Source organism: Taeniopygia guttata, chromosome 2, assembly GCF_048771995.1.
Source record: "Taeniopygia guttata chromosome 2, bTaeGut7.mat, whole genome shotgun sequence".
Classification (NCBI taxonomy): domain Eukaryota; kingdom Metazoa; phylum Chordata; class Aves; order Passeriformes; family Estrildidae; genus Taeniopygia; species Taeniopygia guttata.
Genome location: NC_133026.1, coordinates 72417828 through 72436444, shown reverse-complemented (window position 1 = coordinate 72436444; position 18617 = coordinate 72417828). Strand labels below are relative to the sequence as shown.

At 37.7% G+C, this 18617-nt stretch overlaps 2 protein-coding genes across 3 annotated transcripts in view; one reads left to right on the top strand and one right to left on the bottom strand.

Moving 5' to 3' along the window:
• Positions 1-18546, top strand: part of TGFBR1 (transforming growth factor beta receptor 1) — a 34434-nt gene extending 15888 nt beyond the window's left edge. For both annotated transcript variants that reach the window (XM_030265619.4, XM_072924209.1), the window contains exons 5-9: positions 5450-5617; positions 6144-6300; positions 11966-12090; positions 12710-12840; positions 14186-18546. In XM_030265619.4, coding sequence (XP_030121479.1) covers positions 5450-5617; positions 6144-6300; positions 11966-12090; positions 12710-12840; positions 14186-14311 — 707 coding nt within the window. In that variant the 3' untranslated portion in view covers positions 14312-18546. The remainder of the gene's footprint in view (positions 1-5449; positions 5618-6143; positions 6301-11965; positions 12091-12709; positions 12841-14185) is intronic.
• The window catches only part of RBFA (ribosome binding factor A), a 399231-nt gene that overhangs the window by 247928 nt on the left and 132686 nt on the right, over positions 1-18617 (bottom strand). The gene's annotated exons all lie outside the window — the stretch shown is intronic.

The following is an 18617-nucleotide window of genomic DNA, read 5'->3' as shown; positions in this document are numbered from 1 at the left end:
CTGATGGGTCATGGTCTTATTTGAGGTTTTAGGTCTTCAGGGTAAGGCTCTTGTACTTTATTGAGAACTACTTGGTGTCTGGTTTTTGAAAAATAGATAAAAATGTGTTTTGAAAATGCCACTATTCTTGACTGCGTTTTCTAACAGTATTGCTGTCTGAGCAGATGCAGAAATCCATATTGTTGTTTTTAACCCATCAGTGCAGAATTAATTTGTAGTATAACCTTCTACATGCTCTCAGTGAAGAAATACGTACATGCTGTTTGCTCCCTGAGCTAAGAATTCAGTCCTGAATATTGAAGGAAGTTAATACTTCAATTCTTGTTTAGAATACTTCAAACCACCTGTATCCCATTAAACGAGAACATAGAGGGACCATTATGGGGGTTGTTCTCCCAGTTTAGCAGATAGATGCACTATCACGGTACTCCAAAAGGAGAAGGTGTATCATAGCATGGCATTAGAGAACAATGGCTTAAGAACACCTAAGTGTTCCAGTGGCTTGAGGAACATTCCTTCATTGTAGATGCTGGTGCTAACTGATAAATGCTTATGTGGTGCCAAGTGCAAGATTATGTATTTGTCCGCAGCAGTAATGTCTGTGGAGGGTTTGCATCCATTTCTCTGGATGGCTGACTTTTGAATGTATTTAGGAGTTACTATAGTCCAGCTGGAATGCACAAAGTCATTAGACTGTAAGAATCTGTGTGTCTGAGGTACTGCAAAGATGACCACAGAGATACAGGAGTACTTGTAATTTTAAAATTAGCAAAGGACTAGTAAAAGACTTGTGGGACCAGCTCAGTTCTTGTATGTGCTTCAGTTCTTGCTGCTGCTGAAGGCATTAATAAGGGCTTTCCTCTTACCTCAACTGCAGTTTTTCACAGCTGCTACGGAACATCTGGCTGGCTGGCTATTTTGTGTAAAATTGGTGGAAGGCGTTCCTTTGGGTAGGAGAGTGTGTTTAGATTAGAGCTTGTGACTGAACTGCTGTCTTCACTCCTTTTTCTACTACACTGTTCAGACCATCCATGTGCCTCAATGGCGCATTCTTCTTTTCTAGTTCCACAGACCTGTATCATCTTCAGAAAGCTACAGGAGCTGGTCCAATCTGTCTGCTTCCCATCCTGTAATCTACTGGGAGATAGGTGCTACAGTTAAGGCAGATGAGGGCTGAGAGGCGATGAATGATTTTAACTGCAGTTGTGGTCTGCCTGACAAGCTCTTCTGTGTTCTAGGTAGCTCTTTGCATAGCGAGTATGTGCTAACTTCCAAATTCTGCTAGGTCAGGGAAGTTACTTTCAGGGTCATGTGTTGTCTTCTTTTGTACCATCTAAACACACAGTTTGTTTTGTGCATGTTTTTTTTTTTGTTGTTCTTTCTAACCCAGTTACGTGAAGGTAAAGTGTATCAGGGACTACTTAACTGCACTATCCTAGTAGCAAAAGAGTAGTGTCAGCAACCACAGTTTACAGTACTAAAGGTTTCTCTGCTTTAGCTGGTTGTAATCTTAACGTTCTGTAGGCAAATTAAAATATGGTGAAGTCTTGCACTGCACATTTCCAGATAACGTTATGCACTAAAATACCTTGACTTCTCCATTCCTTCCCCTTAACTGAAAGCACACTCCCCAGTATGATAGTTTGGTTCAGTCAGAATACCTTTCATGGTAAGTAGATCCCTAAAAGTGATGTTAAACAATATGCTGCAAAGAAATGAGCAGAATTCCTGACTCGAGAAGTAATATTTCAGCCATTCATTCTTTTTGAAGCTCTGGCTTTAGCCTGAGAAGAAGGAATCTGCACAGCTCAAGTGCTTTTCATTATTTAGTCAGATGACTGTGTCAACATGATAGAGTCAAGTTGTTATGCTAACAAGACACCAGTCATGCTCTAGTCACTAACAAAAGCGTTATCTCCCTGGATATCTCATTTCTAAGAGATTTCTAATAGGAGATCCCATCTGAATCTGAACTTTTCACTGCTTTTTCCTGGGTTTTTTTTTCTAATATTACATTATCTGTATGCCAAAAAAAAGGCTAAATATCTGTTTTGAAACACTCTGCTACATAACACCACAGAAAACATTTTTGTTTTACTAGTGTTGTGAAAAAAAATAAACATTTTTCATTTAAGTGATTCCAGTCAATTGAATTTTAATTTAAATTTGATTATATATAGATATAGCAATTGTATAAATTCCTTTATTCATGAGTCAGCTCTACTAAGCTGAGTATTAGTAATGTTTTTCCCAAACTGTAATCAGTCTCCTGACAACAAATCTGAAAGCTTCTTTTCTCAGAATTTCAGTATTTGTTTGGAGTTAAAAATTAAAATATTTTACTTCTGAGTGTTCTTGGTGATATAAAATACTTCCAGCTGTCTTGAAATAGCTGAAATAACCATAATTAATCTCTTAAATATGTTCCAAATAACACATGTAAATTTTTTGTAAATTTTGATTATTCTGAAATTGTTTGAGATTCTTGATCATTGTGTGTGTTTAAACTAAATTAGATTACCTGATCATGGAAGGCTGGGCTACTGTATGTAATTACTATTGAGTGTAATTACTTTTTCCTACCTGATAATGCAAATCCTGTGATTGAAGTCTTCATGGCAGATGCTGTTTACTGTGCAGCTAAAAATACTCAAGTATTTTACAGGTCAGGTTAATTATTACTTGGTAATAATTAACTACTGTCAACAGAATATGAAGACTTAAGTTTGTCGTAACGTGATCTGCTTGGAGTGCTAAACAAATGTATCGCTTGTCAAATATAGCAAGGCAAGGAAAACATAGTAGTTCCCTTCTGATAACTGGACACTGGACTTATTGCTGCATTTCAGCTTGCTCGTAATTAATATTATTTATATAGTTGGTTTCAATGTAGCACTGTCCCCTCTTGAAATCAGGTTGAAGGGCTACAAATATGGCACATAATACGAAAAAATCATGGTTCTTCTCAGACTGGATGGTAAGCCCAGCTTATATTTCTTCTTTGGAAGGAAGGTAGAGCTTGATTGTTAAAACTTGCAGGTAATACACAAGATAAAGCTGAATAGAAGAGTCTGTAACCAGCAGCATATTCTCCCTCTTAGGAGGAAATGTAGTGATAAGAGGGGAGGAACTTTATGCAAAGGCACCATAGTCTTGAATCAAAGCTGTGGTAATTCTTCAGAAACTGACATCTTTTATAGAGCTGTTTAAACACAATAGGTCTGGTAGACTAACTAAAATTAGTTTTACTTCCCTCCTTACAGCTAGGTGTCTAGTACAGACACCTGCTGAGGTATCCCACTCCTAAGAAATAGGAGAAGAAATAAAATACAGGACCAAGTAATGAGTGTGTATGATGTTAATGCCCAGGAGATGGTTATTTCATGCAATGTAGGGTCATAACTGATGAAGCAGTAGAATAAAACTGAGTGAAGAAAATATTCTCATTTCATAAGGTTAGTTTACTTGGAACTTCTGCATCTCTTTGTGTATTTAAAAGCATCTTTTCTGTGCCTGTGAACTCATACCTGTTTCTAATGGTTCTGGTTTAGTGAAGTCAATTCTTCAGAGACCATAATTCTCTTAGGAAAAAGTCACATTTAATACTATGCTGAGTTCTATGAGTTTGTGCTTGGACATTGCCATGTAGCAAGAGATGCAGCGGTTCTAACTAGAAAATAATTGAGTTTTTTCTTTTTTTTTTTTTAATCTTTATTTTCATCATTTCTTTTTAAAAAACAAAACTTAGACATCCCTTATGTGGACATAAAAGACTCTTGCAGCAGTAGTAGCATTTTACCAGTCTTGTACAGGTTGGGGTATGTGTCTAATTTTTTTTTCTCCTGTTTAAACAGCTTAGTTGAGACTATTCTGTAAGCATAACAAGCTAGAGTTCTCTTTCCATTATGGGAATTGTTTGAATGTATGTTAGTCTTTTTCCTACTCTGAAGTATTTGGAGGCCTTTTAATTTTGTTGAGTTTTTTTGATTTTTATCTTTTATTTTTGGATTTTTTTTAATGGCATCACTGGCTTCCCTAAAAATATCCAAATAAAAGGGATGTTTGCAAGTTTTCCCATCCCCACCAAAGTTTTAAGTTAAGCACAAGTGTTTCTCTAAAGGTAGTGTCTGTCAATTTGTAGAACAGGTGTTTTGTGCTTCTGGCTTTTCTGGACTAGTGTGTTATTTAGAAAGTAAAATTTTTTCAGTATGTTTGCGATAGGAAGTAAGTTCTAAACTTTCTTCCCTTTTTCATGTTCTTCATATTTAATTCTTGAGCAATCTTTAGGGACTATCACATAACAAGACATCTTTTGAGTTGTGTCGAGTGTTCTCACTTGTTCTGAGAGAATAGGGACTATATGATTCAGGATAGGAGTCCAACAGATATCCTTTATGGGATACGCTCTTCTAAAGAGATGAAAGATTCTTCTGTAAAAGTAGCTGGCTATAAAAACACTTTTCAAGTCTGCCACGGGAGAGGTGCTTTTATAACACAGCAAAATGGGAAAACCTATTTGGTGGCAGGTTTGTTCTTTCCCAGGTATATTTCTACTTCTTAGGTAAAAAATACTTTTGCTCCCCTCTTGATTTGAATTCTTTTGTTAGTCTTCTTTCTGTGGCTTAAACGTAAAGGTATTTTGTGTCATTGCTTTAATAATGTGAATAATTAAGTTCTTACATGTCAATTGTATGCCTTGGGATATCTACAAATGTATTGTGGCCTGTCTTGTTTGTCATAGTTCAATCAAAAGTCATAGAGCAAACTGATTTCCTCAGTGTTTTCTGCTTTCTTTACCCTTGTGCTTCCTGGAAGCCTCAATTTTGGTCAGCAATTTAGAGGTCATTGGAGATGGGATTTAACTTTGTGTCTGAGGGCTGCTTGTGAGCTTTTACTCTAGGAGAAAATCCTCTGTTGAAAAAATCGTCTGTGGAAACTGTCTCTCATGCTGAGGGCAGATAGGGTATTGGAAGACTGAAGGAGTTAGAGAGCAAAGTTTGAAACACTTTTAATGGTTAGCCTGGACAACATTGTGCTAGACCGATAGTGATAGGATTAGTTTTGTATCGTGCATTCAGCACTGTTCCCTGTGCCCCTCTCTAGCAGGAAACCTAGGGAAAGGCAGGGCCTGGCTAAAACCCTGAACAGGTCACCCTGAATATACACCTCAGAATTATAGTGACATCAGTTTTCTATGGTTTGTGTTTTAGTTTAAATACAACAATACTCACTAAGCTTTTCAGAAATTCTCCCATGGTATTACCAGCCCTTGCCAGAGGCATTAAAATGTTACAGGAATAGAAGAGCCTAAGAAACTAAGAGTAAGAGTCTAATTTACAGAGGTTACTTGCAGACTATAATTTGTACTTTGTAAGCATTGTATAAAAGTGGCACATACTATTTATTTGTTGTGTGTATGTGTGGTATTCATGCCTGTTCTCTTTTGCAGACAATGGTACATGGACTCAGCTGTGGTTAGTGTCAGACTATCACGAGCATGGATCACTCTTTGATTACCTAAACAGGTATACAGTGACTGTGGAAGGAATGATAAAATTAGCTTTGTCCACTGCCAGTGGTCTTGCTCATCTGCACATGGAAATTGTTGGCACACAAGGTAATCTTACAATTTTTCTGCTTGTCATGTGGATAACACTGGTTGGTTTCTTGTTTTTTTTTTAATGACACATAAGTAGCTCATTCTACTGTGTGATGATTTCCAAATTCACAGAACTTCTTAATTTGAAAGGCTTTTTGCCTTCTTTTCTCTGGTATTGTGATGTAACAATCCTTCCTGCAAAATACCTGTTAAAAGGCATGAAGTAATGGTGCATGTAGCATCTTCTTAACTTTGAGTTGAGACAATATTTGAGTAGGATGTGTGTGCAATAAATACTTGCAGGAAGAGGGAAAGGAGCAAGTGTGGTAAGCATGAAACATGGTAAACATACAGTAAATATGAAAGGCACTTTCCTGAACAGCCAGACAGTCTACAATGAATGATTTCAGGAGGTACCCTGGTGCATGTTAAGTGTCAAAACTGGAAGGAATTCTGTTCCTTCAAACAAAAGTTTGCATCAGGCTTAGAATAAAAGGAGTTTGGTTTGGAGTTTTTTTACAACTTCTATTTTTTTCCCTTACAGGCAAACCAGCAATTGCCCACAGAGACTTAAAATCAAAAAACATATTGGTGAAAAAGAATGGAACGTGCTGCATTGCAGACCTGGGCTTGGCAGTTAGGCATGATTCAGCTACAGACACAATTGACATTGCCCCAAACCACAGAGTGGGAACAAAAAGGTAAAATAATTTATGTGATGTGTCAGACAACTTTTATAATAAAATGCTTTGGTTTTTCTTATTCCATGTAAATTTGTGTTGATAGAAATATAAGCAGCAAGAAAATGTAATGGCAGATAGAATTCTTAAGCACTTCCTTGCCAGCTGGTATTTTAGTTAGATGGTAGACGCTTAAAAAGCACGTTAAATGTTGGCATGTGTAAAATACTGAAAACTTGCTAAGTATTGTAGGGCACAAACATGTATTAAAATAATTAAGGGACTTCATGACTGATGATTTTAGAGACTTCAGTACTCTCTTCTTCTTGCCATGTATTGCATGGAAATGTTAATTGCAGCCCAATCAGGAGTGTAAGACAGGATAGTGACAATAAAAAGCTGTGGTTGTCATGTGAAGGCTGTGTAGAAGAACATACAAGGTGCAGAGTCTTGGACAGGGGACTGTCTTAGAATCACATTTTTTACAGAAATGCAAGAAGTTAAAACAGTCATCTTTGTCATCTAATGCATTAATAGACTCGTAAGTGGATGAGTCAGTATAGTTTCTCTTAAAAGCTTTTTCTGAATTTGGAAATACAGGTTTTTCTTGCCCCAGAAAAATTCAGAACTGTTTAACTCAGCACAAGAGCAATAAAACTTACTGTCAATAATTTATCATTGGTGAACCTTCAGGCAATAATAATTGGAAGCTATAAATAAATTTCCCTTAGTAATCCATGCAGCTATATAAAATAGAGATACCAGCACTAACAGTGAACCGCAGCAAGCATTTTGGATGTGGGCAACTTTTCATTCTTCTGATGCCTATAGGTTCAGTGCTGTGTCAGACTGGAGTTTGGGCACTGCTCATAGAGAAACGTGTGACAGCCAAGCCCATATGGCTTAGTAGTGTTGGAGAAAATTGTGTTGGTGTTGTCCAATCTCCAGTTTATATATCAAAAATACTTTTTTAATATATGCTTTTAGTAAGCAATACTGCGGTGTAGGGGGTTGATTGGGTTTTTACAGGTGCCCCTTGAACTGTGTCTTTTTGGAAGGGAAAAAGCCCTCAAATATTACTTTAAGGTTCAGTTAACTAAAGCTGAAAATTTGTTTTACTGACACATACTGCTGAAGTTACTTTGTTCTAAAGCTCTGCTGTACTAGTCCTTTGCCAATGGTAAAATCACCACAGCAATGGTCAGATAAGATTTATTTTCTGAACTACTCCTAAATTATAAGGTACTGAGTATTAATCCTTCTCAAAGTGTCCAGTAGCAGGCTTATCTCAGAATTTGTTGTTGCAAATTTAGCTGCATGCAGGGTGCATGCCACGTGTGATTTTGAATTTTCTACTTGACCTACGTGCAAAGGAAGATGACGTACAAATTAGTTACTTTCTTTAGTCTGGTCATTGGATAAAGCATCCTTTCAGCTGTGTTTGCAGATCCCACTTACTAGATATTTTCTTACATAGGCATTATTACATTGCTTATTCATCTACCTTATGCTTCTTCAGAAGGGTGAAGCTGTAGCAACTCTTGCTTGCTGCAGTGGGTAGCAGGAAGGCTAAATCTGTTTCTCCTTTTAAAGACATTAGTCCTTTCTACCTCTCTAAAATCGCTCATTCTTGTAAAAGGCTTAGACCCTCCTTCTTCCTCTTGTGCATTTTTAGGTAAATAACGCTGCACCTCTGATTAATTTTTCACAATACAGTTCAAGTCTTACCTGTTCAGTGACAGTTTTAATTCCCACTGATTGCCACTGCTTGTAGCTCTTCTGTATATGGAAGCTCTGTGTACAAGTTCAGGGAGATTTGATGAAGTCTGTATTTTTCTAATGATTGTTGTAAAAATGTGTGTCTAGAGAGCAAGCAGACTTCCCCTTGAGTGAGTGAAGGTCTTGAGTCAAACTGATGATCCCATTTTCTGACTTTATTTCTTTTCTGTTCAGAGGCTTAGCTTTTCCAGAAAGGTGAACTGTGTGCTTTCACAGCTCAGCCTGCAACATAAAGCAGGGAATGTGAGCTTTAAACTAAGAAGGAAATAGAATCCCTCTCTCACTTGTTGTGGCAAGTAACAAACCCCTCATTCTTCTATTTTTTAGAAGTGTGGCTCCGCTGTTACTTTCGATAGTTCAAATAGGTTGTATTTTAAAAGAAGATTGGCAGCAAATTCTTACCATGGGTGCTTCTCTGAAGTTTACCTAAACAAAATATGGGCAGAATTTTACTTTGTAGAGTATAGGCTTGATGAAGGGAGATGCCACACATGTTGGGTATGGGTCTGTTTGATGACACAAAGCCCCCTATATGTTGTACAAGAAATTTAGGCAACAAGTACTAAGCTTTTGGACTAAAAGAGATGGGAGAAATCAGGTCAGCAGGCACCCAAAGTTTTGCAAGACCACGCTCAATATACTTTGTGCCCTTCTTTGTAGACTTATGCTTTTGTTCTTGGATGATACTGAGCTGCAGACCTTGCTCAGAAGGTCTCTTACTCAGAGTTACTGTGTTCAATAGCATCACTCTCTCCAGAACCTAAGATACTGCTTCTGCCAAGCAATGCATTTCCAACACATAAGCTGACAAGGAGATCCCTACTTCTCTCCCTTTTGTCTAACAGCCATGAAACAGCTGAGCTGCTGACCTCACTACACGACCTCCTTGCCTTTTGCATCTCTTGTTCAGTAATAATCTTTTATAATTCACCATTTTGTGTCATGGAAGCCAAAGCCAATCTAAATGCACTGATGGAGGACCATGGTAAGAGGTCAGTTTGCCAGTGGAACTCATATGGGGGGAGATTTTTTGCCACATTCAGGCTTCTTATGGCTTTTCCTGTTAAAAGCCTCGTTTTTTGGATGGCTCACGGAAGTTGAGACAATCTCCTTTACTGCTTGTTTAGTGTTTCTGGCTGACATCTTGCACCATGGTTGGGTTTCTAGTTTGTTGTTTTTTCAGGTCCATCACTCTTCTCATCCTCATGTCATCTTTAGAGTGATCAAATATTCTGTCTGCTGGGCTCCAGTGCCGAGAACATGAGATACCATAAGTGTATCAATTAATGCAGAATCCTTGGAGAGAATTAAAGCATTCACCACAATCTTCCATTCTTGATTAAAACATTTTTATATGGATGGATCAGAATAATTTGAGCCTTGTCCATATCAAAGATTGCAACAATATTTAATACTCCACTTCCATTCAATAAATCCTGTCAAAGTAAACCTTACGCTCAACTTCAGACAGTTGTCCTCTGCTTGTGCTGTGTTTATTACTTGTGAGGAATTTGTAAGCCTTAGGGGAGCTCTCATGTCAGCAAACTTCATTGAAATTCTGGGTGATTCAGAACAAGTACAACTATTTGTTGCAATTTGTTGCTTCTCTTGATAGCCCTTGCTTCCTTGTATCTATGTAATTTCTGTAAGACACGGTAGTTCTGAAGGAGTTCTGAAAGGTGTGATAGTCCTGAAATTTCTTCTAAATAGTGTGTCATGCATTCTGCCTACCATCCCTGGTACTGGAAAAGAAAATCCTACTATGCTATTGATTAAATGAAGCCGTGTCTAGGCTTCTATGGCTGTTCCAAAGGGTAGAGCTATTGCCTGGCACAGTATTCCACTGCAGTAGTCTACTCCTGATGCTTTTTTACCAGTTAACACTGCTCTTCAAAGCCCAGGTGCCACTGTTGGCCTGCTTCAATATGTCAGCTTGAGACTGCTGTAACAGTAATGTGGAGAAGCACACTGAACTCTGCTAAACATCACATACTGGATTTAGCTGCCAGAATCCAATCAGAATGAGAGAGCAGTGCTACCTACCACTGATGTTGACTTGATGCAGCAAATAACATTGATTCTTTCCAGCAGCCAGTGGGGATGCTGCTGTCAGTAGCTCTTGCAGTAAGGTCCACACTGACATTTTGCTTGCTGTTCCCATGTCAGACTTACTCACTAAACAAGGTAATAACCACTTGCATGCCATGACTAGTTTTCAGGCCTCGTTTCTTAGGAGAAAGGAAATGTGGGTAAACCAAATTCATGAGCACAGTTGTTAATTTGTGACCGACATAATTTACTAATTTTTAAAAAAGCATGGTTTAGGGTGGGATGTGGAGACTGTATGATGAAGAATCAGGTACTGCAATGATAGTGGGCCTTTGTTCTCAAGAAATTTTTAACAGTGCTGGTTTCTTATCCAGCACTTCTTGTCTATTCCTACTTTAGGCTTGTTAGGGGATATTTTAAGTGGCTGCTATAATTTTTTTAGATTACAGGAGCTGGGGCTTCTTCTTGCCTGACCTTTGGAGCCCAGCTGGTGTGTCCCAAAGGGTTGGGGCTCTGTTCATCTAAGGCCCATGGATGTGGCTGCTACTTTCTTCCTTGGGCTGATTATACAGACTGCTGTGCACCATGTGCTGTCTTCAACACCCACATAAAACACTGTCAGAACTTGTATAAAACATAACTGTAGGCAGCCAAGTCTCCTTCCTTTTCTTCAGCTGATCAGGATTGAACTTCATTAGTGAAAGTGCATATTCCCTTCTGCAGCCTCACAGCTCCATGCATGTTTATCAACTATCCATCCAAGGCTTGCTGTGTCTAATGCCCTTTCCTGAGCTCCACAGATCTCATACTTGCCAGCTGTTAATGCACAGCAGCAAACAGCTGATATATTCATATGCACACCTTTGTGCATGGATTCCCTCAAATATCAGTATGGGCCCTTGTGCTGGCAAATATCCCTGCCTGGGTGCTGGCTAGACCAGCTTGAAGGTTGCTAGGTAATTACAGTCCTGCACACCAGCTGCGCAGGGTTGGAGAAATGCAGATCTTCTGGCTTCACCTTCTGTCAGACTACAGTTGCTGGTCCAGAATTCATTCAGGGAATGACCACTGTGTAGTTCCAGATATGTGCTCTTACCACCTGCGGATGTGCTCCTAGGATTTGTAGTTCTCCTTCCAGCTAGTGATATTGAGTCCATCCTTCTCTCTAGTTTCAGCTTCATCCCTTATGCTGCTGCAGTTGCTAGACCTGAACAGACTCATGCCTGCCTCCAGTTGCTGACATACAGTTCTTAGAGAGCACGTGCACATGGGCTTGAGAGTGAGATTGCACAGAATAGTTAGGATTTAATAAAATATGCTATACTGGTGATCATATGCAGACTGGCAACCTCTTATGCAACTGGCCCTTTTGCTACCCTTTTCTATCTGTTGCTGCGCTTCTATTCCTTTTGTCCTGAACATTGCTTGATAAGCATTGCATAGTTACACAGGCCTTCCTTCAGTATCCTCAGTCCTCTTTGTGCTCTTCTTTCCCACGTATTAGCAATCACAAGGTACAGACCACATCTATAAAATTATGCCTGGAGTTTGTTAATAGCCTGTCATGAGGAACTGGAGACTTCTGGTCTTTGTCACTGTCTCAGTTGTGCCTTGTCTATCAGGTTTATGCCTGTAGTTGTCTGTGTCATATTTTACTTACTCTCCCAATTTCTCTGCTTGTTTATCTCAGTTTACTTATCCCTTTACATTGAATTGTCTCTGATTGGATAATCTTAATGAAGCAGATTTTTCTTTATCTCCTTTTTCACAAAAATACATTATTTTGTATTTGAGCTGATCAGTAGCGCTGAACTTTTTCTGCTCTTAAGTGTTTATGAATTTCTTTTTCCACACACAGGTACATGGCTCCTGAAGTTCTAGATGATTCCATAAATATGAAACATTTTGAGTCATTCAAACGAGCAGACATCTATGCAATGGGATTAGTGTTTTGGGAAATAGCTCGGCGGTGTTCAATTGGTGGTACGTGGCAATGTTTACAAAATGGAACATATTAAGGGATTATAAGTAACTTAAACTTATTCAGGTTCTGAAAACAGTTTGCTCAAAAAGCAGTGCAAAGTAATAGCCAGTCTGTCTCAGACTTTCTAATTGTTAATCCTGTAAATGATAACTGGTGTATTCAACCTCTTTCTAGATTGACAAACCATACTTGTTGAAGAAAATAGGAAATATTCTTATCTATTTTAATTTTTTCCAAATATTTACACAGAGGAGAGAAAAGGGTAAAATTTAATATTCTTGTGAGCAAGAGGCAAACACCACAAGACCTAGCTATAAGGTGTACAGATAAATCTATACCTTATTTTAAATGAAGCATGTTTTTAGTAGAGCATGTGAAAGATTTGATGTAGTTTATATCTCTTCTAATTTTACAAATTTTAGATCCTTCGAGGGTAATGTAAAAAAAAACCTCCTAAGGTGTGGTTAAGAATTTTCATTTATTTATTTGTCAATCATTGTGATGTAATTTTTAAAAATGAAAACAAAACTGGTAGGATACTGATAAGGAACATAGTAAAAAGTGAAGAATATGTAATCCAGTGTTAGCTAAAATAAAGCTATTTTCAACCTGTTACAGGAATCCACGAAGATTACCAGTTGCCATACTATGACCTCGTTCCTTCAGACCCTTCTGTTGAAGAAATGAGGAAAGTTGTGTGTGAACAGAAGTTAAGGCCCAATATTCCAAACAGATGGCAGAGCTGTGAGGTATTAACTAACCTTGCTAAAGCTTCTTTAATGGATGCTAGAGCTTTTAGTGATTTCAGTGGCTTAAAAATCATGCTTACTGTTGAAGGGAGAAGAGCTGCTTTTAAAAGAACTTAATTAATTTCATTCTAATCATTATGGTTTTATTAAAAGCATTGTTCCTTGGTTATGCATAAGTATTTAAATGTAATTTCATAAACATTAATAGCTAACTCTGCATGGAGGATTCTAGGATCCCTTCCTGTGAAGCATAGATGATGCTAATGTAAATTACAGCTTATCTGAATTACATTATGCAGGAAGCATATGTAATTTATTGCAAATAAATTGTACTGTGTCTGGCTGGGATTGAGTCAACGTCCTTCATAGTAGGCTTCATAGTAGGCTGCACGATGCTGTGTTTTGGATTTGTGATCAAAACAGTCTGATAGCACACTGGTGGTTTAGCTGTTGCTGAACAGTGCTTGCACAGCTTCAAGGCATTCTCCGTTTCTCAAGTAGGTTGGGGGTGGACAAGAGCATGAGAGAGAGCAGAGCCAGGACAGCTGACCCAGACTAGTCAGAGGGACTGTTCCATAGCATTGCTGTGGAGCCTAGCGAGGACTGCATCAGGGTGTTCTGACTCACAGCTTGGGGCAGCAGCTGCAGTGGGCTGCAGAAGCAGTGAGGTACTCATAAGGATGGCATGCTTTGAATAGAGAAGGGAACCTGAGTTGTGGAATGAATGCATGGCTAAGAGCTGGGCAAGAATGCACAGGAAGGAGAGAAAGGTGATGAATGCACCAACAAACTGAGACAGGAAGCTCTTGGGATTAAAATGACTAAGCTTTCAAGGTACTTTGGAGCTGTTACTTTATTTCATCTGCCATTTTTGTTACTTGCTTTGTTACAAGTAACACATAGAAGCAATCAGATTTCAAAGAATGGCTGTTTGAAGGATAAAATACTTTTAGAAATTTTTAGAATCCTTGCAGAGCTTCAATTTGAGGAAGACAGCTCATGAACTTAATTGCTATGCAATTAAGAAGTAACTCTTTAACTCCTTAAAATTAAAAAAGTGTATTTTTGTCTGGTGTGAAAATTCAGAAAACAGTTACAGACAAGGTACTAATTTTTCATTAAAGTATTGTTTTCATGGGCCAAAAGTCTGTTGAAAAAGATCAGGTTTGCTCTACAGTGTTTAGAAGAGTTTTACCTTTCTGTAAATAAAGTAAGTGGTTTCTCCCATGCAGCTGTAGTACCAGTAGTGGACTTCAGAAATGCCCAAAGAGGCTAAGGCAGAGCAGCAGTTCCATGGGCTGCACTGGAGCAGCAGTGCATATAATTACTCATGTTTCCTTTGCAGGCATTACGAGTGATGGCAAAAATTATGCGGGAATGCTGGTATGCCAATGGAGCTGCTCGGCTGACAGCTTTGCGCATTAAGAAAACATTATCACAACTTAGTCAACAGGAGGGGATCAAGATGTAATCCTGGATTTGCTACCGAAGAACACTGTAAAAATCCCTATCTGCACCAGAGTGGCGTGTTAAGAAGGTTAATTGTTCTACCTCACTGGGGAACAGAAGGATATTGCTGCCTTTTAGTACTTCATAGGAACGTCACTTACTAGGATTTTTGTGGATGTGCTAAACAGTTGTGTTGGGTCTTTCTGTGCACTGTGAACTTCTTTCCCAGGTTACTTACAAAACATCATGTACTCTAGTTTCATTAATCTTTTTTTTTTTTTTTTTTTTTGGGATGTTGATAGCTGGTCTTTGCTAGTTAACTGTGCTAAAAGTAGAAGGTCACTTCTAAAATGAAACTGGTTCACTATATTGTTCTACAGTGCATTGATGGCTCTTAAAGCAACTTTATTCCTGCCTGGTACATTGACTACTCTGAACCACTGTCTTGATTCCTTGATTCAGATTGTGAATGTACTATTGGAGTATACCTTGCTGGCTATTAAGGTAGTGCATCTTTTGGACTCTTACCTTGACTTACAAATCGACCTCATTCAGTTGTGGGAACATAACTTATGCAACTATACTTTATACATGATTACTGGGTTTTTTCCACTTTTTCAGAACATACATTGCCTTCAAAATAGATTGTATTACACCAGTAAGTGCCACTTTTGAGTCTTCTAATGCAAAATATTAGGGATGTACAAAGCCTATGGAGCCTATGGTACTTTTGGTTCCAAAAATACAAGTTAAAAGTTGTTCCTTTGCCTAGTTAAGTGCTAAATCTCACTCATTGCAATAGTGAGTACATAATTGATAAAATATCTTCAATTTTACCAAAATCTGACTCTTGAAACCACTGTAGTTTTAAATAGTGTAAGCTAGTAAATTCACTGTCATATTTTGTAATTGTCAAGTTACAAGTCATAATTACGTAGAAGATTTTATTAAGTGGTACTTCTAAAATGCTTGAAGTACCTATCTACTTCAGAAAAGTAGCAAGAAAAGTAAAATGTTAAAGGAGATTTTGCTTCATTAAATAAGTATGAAAAGCATATTTTCTGTGCAGTTCTACCGAGTCTTAAGGCTCAAAGAACAATATTTGCAATTACACAAGATTAAATGCACCTGTCATTAGAGAAAAATTATTTGGGCTTTTGTACTAGACAGTTCAAAGCTGCTTATAAGTTTTATGTGCATGTATGTTGTGCGTGCTTCATACACAAAGTGGTGAGCTAGAGAAGGTGGTGAGCTGCAGGCCTTTGGATACAAATATCAGGGGATTCCAGCAATCCTCTTCATTGTTAGAAGAAAGCTTATGGTGACTTGTGTTGTCATAAGAACATAAGAGAAGAATATGCATGGCTTTAGTCAAGATTTCCCTGAGCTTTTAACAGTATCATATTTTCACAAACTTGTTTAGAAATTAAATTGCTTCCTGCCCAGATGTACAACAAAAACCTGCTGTTACCAGGATATTTTTTTAATTGCAATTTTAGGAAGAGTCTGGTTGACCTTTGGTTTCAATAATGTCCAAAACAGTAGTATTTCAGTACGTAAATATACCTGATAATTAATATACTGCCTAACCTGCCACTCTTCAGAGCGCATCAGTACCCATCCCATTACACAGCACACATGGAAACCTTTAACTTAGCTTCCTGTTCATCCCTTGGCATAGAGCCCACTGAGTTTGTTACCAAGATAGCGGCAGTGGCAGGGTGGTTGCTGGCAGCAGCACAGTCGAGGTTCTGTGCCATGGTCTGTGATGTGTGGCAGCTAAAGAAGGAAGAGGAATGAGGCCCAGGAAGAAGAGGCTACGTAGGTGACACAAGCCTTACCCAAGAAAAGCCTTAACAGTTAATTTTTGTTTATTTCCATATTCTTACTGCTTGCTTGGAGGTAAGTTTAAATTATGTCAGAATTACAGACCCTCGGAGGTCGAACTGCCGATAATGAAATGCTTTAGTCAACAACAAAATGAATTAGTTTATTCATACTGAAAGTATCCAAGAGAAAAGGGAAAAATAAGATAACTTCTTAGAAACCAATTAGGCTTAAACATACATACAGCTGTCACACTTATGTTTGGCATTAACTGACAAGTCAGGCTTATGTGTTTCAGACCTTTGTCAATCAAAGCCAGATTAAAAATTACTTCATGTAGGTGTTTTAAATAAACTATCCCTTCGTGCACATGGACAGTTGTGCACCACAGAGTTTTTCAATCAACTGTTCAAAAAAAAAGTTGGAATATAACGTAACTTCCAAGCCTATCTACTTGGCAGCCTCTCTAGCAAGTTCTATATATCTATACAGATACTTTAAAAAAACCCCGTCATCATGAAAATAGGTCAGGGCTCCATCTAATTTCAAAGGCTTCCTAGTTAGCAATTTATCTTTTTTTGTTTTGTAACTTTCTTACATTTCAAGTTTTCATAGGTGTCATGCGGGTCCTTACCATTGATACAAATGGTACAGCTTCTACTTCAGAAATACCAGGCTCCTGGCATGCCTCAGATCTGTATAGTAATTTTGGTGGTAGCAGGAGTGTTCAGTATAATTAATCAAATAATTTTTAGTGGCTCTTTTAGCACCCACAAAACCTTATCAGCAAAACATTTAATTTTCTAAAATACACAGAACTGTTCTGTTGCATTTTAAAGAGGATGTACAGCAGCTGAATAGTGTCATGGCACGCAGATGATTCTGTCAACAATATAACTGTGTGTTATATTGTATCAACCACCTGCTGAATTGCTAGCAACTGTTCTTTCTTACTTTGTTCAAAATTTAGCTTTGTAATAGAAGCTTGCAAAAACAAAGCACAGAAGGATGCTTGACAGTGTATGACCTAAGAACAGTATTTTAGAACAACCTTATCATTCCTATTGGGCTGCAGAACAGGAAAATTCTGAGTAGAGCTATATGTATCCTCAGTTCTGACACCACAACTTCAAGCTTTGTTCTTCTTTTCCATTATATGAACTGAACACCTTTTACAAAGGCTGTGTCTGTATATATTATGTAACTTTAAATATTACCTGTGTAAGATCATATCTTATATATATGGACACAGGTACACATAAGTATTTTTTAAATTAAGATTGTAATATCACCAGATCTGCTCTTGGAAATCCAGGGGGACCAAAATATTTTAGCATTCAAAATATTAATTTTGTATCATTTCAAGTATATACCAAAACAGTGTCTGATTAATACTGATGCAAATGTTTATTGTAAATATTACACACATTTTGCATTCACTTAAGTTTTGTGGATTTAATCAACTTTACATTTTAGTAGCACTGAAGCCTCAGTTTGGTTTACAGACTTGCGACCAGATGGATATGGACATGGAGAACAAGGAGCATTGGAAATGGTCTGAAAAACCTGAAATATCATTTTTTAAATGCTGAAATTCTTCAGGGACCTTCCAACCTTAAAAGCTGGAATTCTGGGATGTTTCTCAAGCAGACTCTCCAAGTATGACACAATGTCACCCTCCTATATGGTTCTGCTTGTAATCCTAAGAAAGACTTTGTATATAAGTAAAGACGTTGGTATTGACTGTATGGGGACATGAAGGTGTCAAATGAAGTAAGAGGCTATTTTATTTTTTCAGTAATGGCTCTGAGTGTGATTGATGAAATTCACCTTTTAGTTCATTGTTTATATTGTGCCAATGAAATGATTGCAAGGTGTTAATCATTTTGTGTTTAAAAAACAAGCAAACAAAAAAAATCCCTTCACCATATCCATTGCTTTAAACTCAAATTACCTCTTAAAAGACCAAGGTACATTTACCTCACGTGTATATAATGTTTAATATTTTTCAGAATGTTCTCCAGGTTTGCAGCTACATGTTTCTAGAAATATGAGTATTACTAAATTTCCAACTTCATTGGTACTAAGTGTATTATCTGGTGCCCAAAAACACTTTATTTTCTGTATTTTATTGTATTAGCAAGTTCGCTGCTTTGTCACTGTAGCACCTGCCCTTACATAGCTGTGTGCATACTGCCTTGTAAATTTTACTTTTTGGATGATTTGAGGACCCTGTACAGATGAGTGTCACTATTTTAAACCTTACCAAATTATGAATTTCCTTTACATTTCTGAAAATATGTATTGTATTTGTAGAGTATACATTTCAATGGATTGTAAATAGGACAGTAGAAGAGTGGATGCTTATGTTAAGTGCTAACACTACAGTAGAGAGTTTAAAGCAGTGAAAATAAATAATTTTTTTCAAAATGCATGACTTGTCTTTCAGAACAAGAAATTGCAGGTAGATACAGGTTTGTGTGTGATGTTCCTGCCTGCTA